The sequence below is a fragment of the Lepeophtheirus salmonis genome, chromosome 4, assembly GCF_016086655.4.
Source record: "Lepeophtheirus salmonis chromosome 4, UVic_Lsal_1.4, whole genome shotgun sequence".
In the NCBI taxonomy this organism is placed as follows: Eukaryota; Metazoa; Arthropoda; class Copepoda; order Siphonostomatoida; family Caligidae; genus Lepeophtheirus; species Lepeophtheirus salmonis.
In genome coordinates this window covers 15,356,614-15,364,859 of record NC_052134.2, presented here as the reverse complement: position 1 = coordinate 15,364,859, position 8,246 = coordinate 15,356,614, and the positions used below count along the sequence as shown (strand labels likewise).

The 8,246-nt window shown below is 31.8% G+C and overlaps 1 protein-coding gene across 1 annotated transcript; it reads left to right on the top strand.

Moving 5' to 3' along the window:
* Window positions 1–432: 432 nt before the first annotated feature.
* LOC121116889 (probable cytochrome P450 6a18) lies at window positions 433–3,949 on the top strand. Its single transcript, XM_040711192.2, has 4 exons — window positions 433–993; window positions 1,433–2,252; window positions 3,439–3,640; window positions 3,694–3,949. The coding sequence occupies exons 1-4, from the start codon at window positions 520–522 to the stop codon at window positions 3,818–3,820; spliced, it is 1,623 nt and encodes a 540-aa protein (XP_040567126.1). The 5' UTR covers window positions 433–519; the 3' UTR covers window positions 3,821–3,949.
* The last annotated feature ends 4,297 nt before the right edge of the window (window positions 3,950–8,246 follow it).

Sequence of the window (8,246 nt, the reverse complement as noted above, 5' to 3'; positions counted from 1 at the left end):
AAAAATTATTTAGTTAAAATGTTCTGGAAATTCAAGATACTTCAATTATAATGTTGCGTCGATATTTTTTTTCCGCAAAAAGCTTCGTTTTGTGGCATTTTTGCCTATCAAACATCGTGTGTTGCTAAAGCAATGCGTATCATATTGACAAAGAAAAGATGAGTGCATATTTATATAATTAAAACAAAGTGTGTCTGTGTTTTTCTCTGTTTGTCGACGCTTAACAAATCTGAGCAATACCAGGTAGTCCATCAACGGAAATACTTTTTTCCGCAGACATGGATATCTGTTAAATCCCTGACTCAGGCATGATATGTTGATAAGCAGTAAATATATGATAAATTATTCAATTTATTATAATCAACGATCGTACGCTTTAAACTTGTTCTTTAAAATTGAGTAAACACCCCCATATATATTCGTTGTATTTATGCTTTACATTTTAAGATTCATTGAGTCACTCTTTGTATAACTTTGAGCGTATATAAAAATTGAATATCGGATAAATTTACTACTGGAATGTATTTAGGAGTTACTCTCTCACTCATCTTTATTTGTTTGGGATGGCTCTATTATAGAATAACAAGAGGTTATGGTAGCTTTAAATCCAGGGGATACCCTGAGGAAGTCGGTACTTTTCCTTTTGGATCCAAGATGTTCTGGGACATGTATCTTCGGCGACGATCACTCAGGGATTTTTGCTGTAGCTACAAAAAAAAGTACCCTGTAGAAAAGTTTTTTATTGCATGGGACTTTGGAAAGCCGGTGGTGATTGTTTTAGACGTGGATTTGGCAAAAAATGTACTCGTAAAAGATTTTGAACATTTTCCCATTCGTAGACCTTTTCCGGAAATATCCAATTCTACAAATCTGTATATGGCCCGAATGATGCCTTTTGTCTCGAATGTGGATAAATGGAAAAAAATTCGTTCAATGATGAGCCCTGTTTTTACAAGTGGAAAACTCAAGGCAATGCTACCCCACCTGCAAGAGGTAAACATGTTTACAATATATGGTGTACTCAGTACCACGGGTAATTTCATATAGTAAGCACCCCGGGAAATTCCGGGATTACATAGTAATTGCTCTGACTTTTAATTAATTACTTTTTTATGTATTTGCAGAAGAAAACATATATTTTGAGGTACTGCAAATAATAATTAAAGACCAGGTCTAAGATGTCCTCAATGATTTCCAGCTTCCTTGTTTTATCAAACATAAAACCAGATAACGTTCCTTCCTTTTGTTCAACAGCTATTACTTCAACTAGGATTTAATTTATATACATATTTATTGTTTGATAAAACAGAGAAACTGTAAAAAGTAACATTTTTACGCATAGCATCTTATTTGAAAGAGTTCAAGAGGCCTAAAAAGGACTTTTTTTAACCCAAAATTACAATTTTTTTCAAACTAAATATTCATTTTTAAGGGTGTGGATTATTTAATGGAATATATGACTAAAATAGATACACAAATGGTCGATTCTCGAGATATTGTAGTTAGATATACTACTCAAAGTATTGCAAAGGCTGGGTTCGGTGTAGAAGCGAATTGCTTCGATTTAAGTGTGAAAGAACCATTATTCATGGGAATGGTCAACATCATTACTGGTAGAAAAGGGAAAAAGTGGAGACAAGTCTACATGTTCCTCTGCTTTCTTACCTTCCCCAATTGGTTTACCAAACATTCACCTATATCATTATTGGATCCAGGGAGTAAGAGTTTTTTTATCAACATGGTAAATTCATCCATTGAAAATCGAAAGAAGAGCAAAGTCTCGCGAGGAGACTTTGTGGATCTCTTACTCGCAGAGTTTTATAAAAACACAAGCATCAAACAAGATGAAATACAAAATGGAGAGGAGGCACCACAATTTGAATTTGATGCAAAGATCAATATCCAAGACACAAAAGTAACGTTTGATGAACAAGAGCTGGAACTTGTTTTGGTTGCAAATGTTCTTATACTTTTAATGGCTGGCTTTGATACGACTTCTTCCATGATGACCGTCATGTTTGTATATCTAGCAAATCATCCCATTGTGCAAGAGAAATTGTTTGAGGAGATAAGTGGAGTCATTCATGAGAAAAACAATGGAGATGAAAAGTTAAACTATATGGACATTAGAAGCTTGAAGTACCTGGATATGTTTATTCATGAAGTTCTTCGACATTTCCCCTTTATAAATTTGGAGAGGACTTGTATAAAGAAATATAAAATGCCAGGAACGGATTTGGACATTGAAAAAAGTAAGCAAACATAATAGATATGTAAGGAAGATCGGAGCACTTTCTTCGAACATTAAGAAATCACAATCACAAAATTTATATTACAATTGTGGAAGTAATTAGAGCGTAAAAGTATGACGATATTTGGCGTGTGATAATCTTTTAAGTTGGGCAATCAAAATAGTGTTTTTTTACTTTTGAATGCGTTTATGGTTATTATTTTATTTTTGTAGAGAGAACATCTATTAGATAAAATAATCACAAATGCGTGACACACGAAGAGAAACACTTAAGATTTCTTTCAAATGCAAGTTCTTCTAGGATTAAAAGTAGAATTGAAGATACATATTGGGGTAATTACTGCAAAGGCCTTACCCCAATAGTGAGTACGATTTGTCTTTTTTTTTCTTCATCTCATAGCTGCTCTTAATTATTTCAATAAAATGTTATGGAAGCTCAGTGGCTATCTTCGAATTTCAGTTGATTTAAAAAAAAATTAAAACAAACAAAAACATTAAAAATTAATACAAAATTAGAATGCCATTGCCCAGAAGTTGTTTTGTGCAATGACAAGGCATCAATCATGCAATGTATACCTCCGCCACTTCACAAAGCATTAAGGCCAAAAACTTAAAACTGAACCCCAGACCCAGGAGTTGATTAAGGCTACTTCGAAGTCACCAAGCAGGCTAAAAATCATGGGCCTAGGGCTTAATTTTGAAGCATTAGCAAGGGAATTAAATGCTTTGTGAAGTGTTGGCGGTGGTTCTTAACCTGTAGGGTGTTACTGAGGTATTTTTAAATGACTCATGGGCTTGAGGCTCATTTTATGTGTTTAAAAGAGCCTACTTGTTTTGAGAAGTGGCATCAGTAGTTTTTAACCTGCTTGATGGCTCTGCCATGGCACAAAACAAATTTTAGGGAACCTGTATTCTGATTATGTTAGTAAATAATGGAAAAATTTTCATTTGGGAATTTTCCACGCTAACAATTTTCTCCAGCTCAATTTTTTTCAATGAGAATTGTCTATATTGTAATTTTCTTTATGTCAACTTTGCATTTACTATTATCTCCATGCTAATTTTCCGTGTACTCATATATAGTGTTAAATTTTGACGGGTCTAGTAATTGAGGCAAGAAGTAAAACTGTTTCAACTCGTTCCGATATCGTTTATCAATTCGATTCTATCCATGTCTGTTTTTCCAGATACGCTCTTTTTATTTCCAAACGATGCTTTTAACCTTTGTAAAGACCACTATGAAGAGCCAGAGTTATTCAATCCAAACAACTTTACGGAGGAAAATAAAATAAAAAGGAGTACGTATTCCTTCTTAGCATTTGGACAAGGACCAAGGAACTGCATAGGAATGAGATTTGCAATGCTTCAAATGAAAACATGCCTATACAGGTATTTGATAATCTCATCTTCTGATGATTATGTTATGATTATTCATTTTTCAGACTTGTGTACAACTATAAGTTTTTAAGAAATGAAAAAACAGTGGATGAAATCCTGGTTGCTCCAAATGAACTAAGTCCAGATATAACTGGAGGATCTTGGGTTACATTAAAAAAACGAAGAGCTTAAGATTTAAAAAAATATATTATTTTTTTCTAGATTACATATTTTATTCGTTTTAAATCATTATTCCCGGGGTTTCCCAAAGCTCTGCACCATATCACGGTGTTACCTGTCGAATATAAAATGTACAAGGTATTTTTTTGTTTTGAATCTGGCTTTCAGAAGTGATATTGAGAGGTAAATCGTTTTGTAAAGTATTTCGAGTAATACTTTAATGCAACCATAATATAATGTTAATATTATCTTTTACTGGGACAACCTTTATTAATTAACTCATCTCTAATGTGGAAAATTTGAGAGGTTAAGAGTCATTTTTTTACAACTTTCCCTTGAACAATGCTGTAGAACACATAATTAATGGGCGTTAATCATATTATATTTTGTTGGATTGACTAATTGGCATTTTTGAAACTTGTAAATAATCGTCGTGCATGGGTACGTGGCAAACAAGAAATTGGCATAGTAAAGTTGTTTGACACCGGTTTTAAAGGAACATACATACTGTTTATTTCATAACAAAGCATTAATTGGTTTTTTTATCTACATTTTGGGTATTGGCAGACCTATGTACTACATACATTCATTCCTATGTAAGATAACTTATGACACGGATTTTATAATAGTTGTAATATTTTAGTAGTATTATTTACTAGTAGGGAATTACTCAAAACATGATCATTTCAGTGCAACCCCCAATCGATACAAATAACTAGGGATGAATATTTTGTGGAGCACAAGGAGAAGGTAGGAGGAAGACTTATGGTACTACTGAATTATGACCCTTATTTGCATCAGCTGTCTGTTATTGATATGGAGGAAGAAACTGTGATAGTCCTTCAACCTTTGAAATGGCATTAATGGAGGGAAAATATTGTCAAATTATATATTATTACGCCTTTTATTATTTTCTGTGCCTGTAACAACTTTCTCTTCAGCAGAAAAGGACTGTTCAGACCTTGGTTCAGGCAGTGAGGCCTCAACTAGAGCATCTGAACAGGAGAAGGCAGTGTGAGGATGTAGCAGAGGAAGTTTTCTTAAGAGCAAAGTTCAATGTTTTCTGCTTCTGATGATAAATTTTCACTTGATTCTTGCAGCTAGAGTCATTCTTGTGGAGCTTAACATTGTGATAATTTAAGTTGTCCCTCTCAATTTCCTTCTGATAGATAGAGCAAATCATCTGTTAAAATGCGTTTTCCGCTTTCCGTGATACATTTCTGATAATAAATAAATTCTTAAACTCCTATTTGTTGCAACAGTTCACTCTAAAAAGTACATAACTATTAATATGTCCCTTTTAAGCAGTAATAATTTAATTTATTTTGTATTCAATTAAACGCATTCTCACGTTCTGAATTATTTCAAAAGTACTTTACAACCAAAAATAAAAAAAACAAAGACACACATAACATTTTATGGATTTAAAGTACTTCACATTGAGTGGATATTTGAGTTAGACGTTATGCTTAACGCTATTGGCGCAATCAATGTTAAAAGTATTTCCAATAATCTTGGCTGCAATGTATTTTTTTCAATGTCGCCTACATGTCGAAGTTTAGTTAAAAAAACGATTTATTTTTATGAAAAATACACGAATCATATAATCATATATTCAAAAGTTTAATAATTTATATGTATATAATGACAGACAATATTTCAAAAAGATATTACGGTCAATTATAGTGTTTGAATTCAAATTTTTGGGATAAATTGAAATACCCAAGAGTGTTAACTGTAGTTTAAAATCTCCGTTTCATCTATTTGACTTAATTTGGTCTCAATATTGTCTTGGATATATAATTTATTAATACCCTAATGTATGAACGTGGCAGTGAATTTTAGCTACTTTAAGTACAATTTGGGGGTCTCTAAGGGATTAAGCAAAATCATTTGTTCATTGAAATGAACTATAATATGTTGGAAAATGTATTCCATGTTCCATTTTGAGAAAAAATATTCTAGCTTCCTTTGGGTGACGTGCTACAAATATGTAATTTTATTACAATGACTCAGTACTATTAAGAGTTGTTCATAAGTCAAATATAATAGATTTTAATAGTTATGTGCTGTATTACCATTAATTTAATTAGAATAATATTACTATGATGTCTACTCGCCTAGATGAGGTGGGAGTGAGGAGTAAAGGAGACACTAGACAAGGGATTAAAATAAAAGGTGAATTTATATACACAAAAAGATAAAACAATAAAAGGTACATAGATTACTAAAAGTATTGCATTAATACGTCAGTTAAACACGGGTTGAGATTTACCAGTCATTTAATTAAAATACACGACAAATTAATTATCACATAATTCATCTATATTTACATATGGGATTGGTGGACGTTTGGGTAAAGTTGTTGTTTTTTTGGTCCGCTGAAGCGGACAAAGCCCAATACTGACATACGGATATGTCTTTAATTATTAATAAGTGTGCTGGTTGTTTTTTTAGAGCTCACAGGTATTGTTTTTTTAATATTGGATAAGGAGGATGAACGTTAAGAGTTTTGAACACAAGGTTGAGTCTTGTGCGAACAATTCGACTGTTTTGTAATCTGGGAAACTAAAAGTAGTTCAGAAATCTGTAATTTGTACTCCCACAGATCCTTAAAGCTTACTAAAATATGTATTGAAATTTGTTCCAAAATCCTTCCCTTAATGACATGGTAAGAATCCATATTAAATATTTTGCGTCTTAATTATTCTGGTATGTCCAATGTCCAACAAGAAAAAACTTGACATCTTTAGATAAGTTTTTATTAGTGAACTCAAAATGTTGTTTGCAGAAAAAATGGAATAGAAAATAATTTTAAACAAGTATACAATGCATAAAAGACAAATAGGGCCAAGGGATTCTATGTTCTATTTTATGAGAAGAAAGTCCAAAAAATCAGCTTGACTTTAGAAACCGATGACAACGTTAAAAGTCAATATTTAGGACAAATAAATAGAAAATTTTTATTCATTTATGAGAGTCAGCTCCAATTAAGAACATTTTTGGGGCTTTGTCAAACATTTTATTCAAATGTTCAACGTTTTGGCTCCAATATAGAATGATTAAAAACACACTTACTATTGGAAATGTGTACAGGAGTACTCTTAAAGATAGATTTGGATTCTTTTGGAAAATCTCAAAGGAAACTAACCACGGATCATTTCTTGTCAAAATGCTATACCAAAAAAATATATTGCAATAAAATAATACTAATTATATACCAAGAGTATAAAATAATTTTAAGACCACGTAATTTTTGCTATTCCTTAGGTACATTGGGCCCTACCGGGACACAATAAATTATTAATTGTGTAAAAAATTTATAAAGGTTTTTAAATTTAATGCACAAAAAGAAGTTGGGTGTGTTTTTTTACTCATTATTTTTGTCGATTTCACTTTGTTTAAATATTTAAGTCAATTAAAATAATGTTGTTGTCCTTATCTACAGAAATAACAAAACAAAAACAATTAAATGGGGGTATTTCCTGGGAATTTTTTGTATGTGCCAAACCCGAGAAATACTGGGATCCCAAGAGAAAAACTCAAGAACTACGCTCAATTTCTCATGAAAATATGTGAAATTATAAAAAAAATAACAATAACATTCAAATAAGCATTTATTATGCGTAATTAAAAAGAGATTTTGGGTTTGTTGGTATATTAGGCAAGTATGCATACATATATATTAATATGTATATTTAACCAATTTTGTTTTTGCTTACAAAAAATTGCATAAATTAGTATAATTAAGTAAGAATTTTTTCGTTTTTCTGAAAGACTGATTCTGAAAATATATACCGGATGCGGCGAAAAAATCTTTACACTTTCAATCTAGAACTTTATCAAAACGTATTTTAGCAACAAGTTGTAATAGGGTAAGTCAATCAAATCAATATACGTAATATGATGCCTTGTCAACCTTAATCATTGATGAGCCCCCTTGGCAGATCTATTTCTTTTTTTTTCATTTGTTGTATATTTTTAGGATTTGCCACTTTCACAAAAACCTTAACTTATGTAGCAAAAACGAAGTGTAAAGATTTTTTCACCGCACCTGGTATACAACTTCGTTGCTACAAATTCACTTTCTTTTAGTGTTGTTCAATATAACAGTTTTAGTAGGTATGGATCCGGAGATCACCCGAAGTCCGAACTTCAATTCAAAAACTAACTGTATATTAATCGCAAAATAGGTACCCTCTCTATAATACATAGCCCGTGGGTAAAATATAATAAAAGGGATGTTTGAGAAAAGGCCATAGGTTTGTTTGACGTCAACATCTTTTTTGCGAGAAATGTCTTACGATAACATCACAAATAGTTATAAATTGTTTTATTCCAATACTCTCATTCATCATTAATTCACAAGTGTGAGAGGGAAGTAGTTTAATGAAAATGACGTCATAATATTGATGGTAACATAATCTTGGAACTTTTT

Bases quoted from the DNA above. Each gene is read 5' to 3' on its own strand.
- LOC121116889 (XM_040711192.2), top strand. From the start codon at position 520: ATGTATTTAGGAGTTACTCTCTCACTCATCTTTATTTGTTTGGGATGG. The intron at 994-1,432 runs GTAAACATGTTT...TTCATTTTTAAG, and splicing joins TGCTACCCCACCTGCAAGAG to GGTGTGGATTATTTAATGGA. The intron at 2,253-3,438 runs GTAAGCAAACAT...CTGTTTTTCCAG, and splicing joins GGATTTGGACATTGAAAAAA to ATACGCTCTTTTTATTTCCA.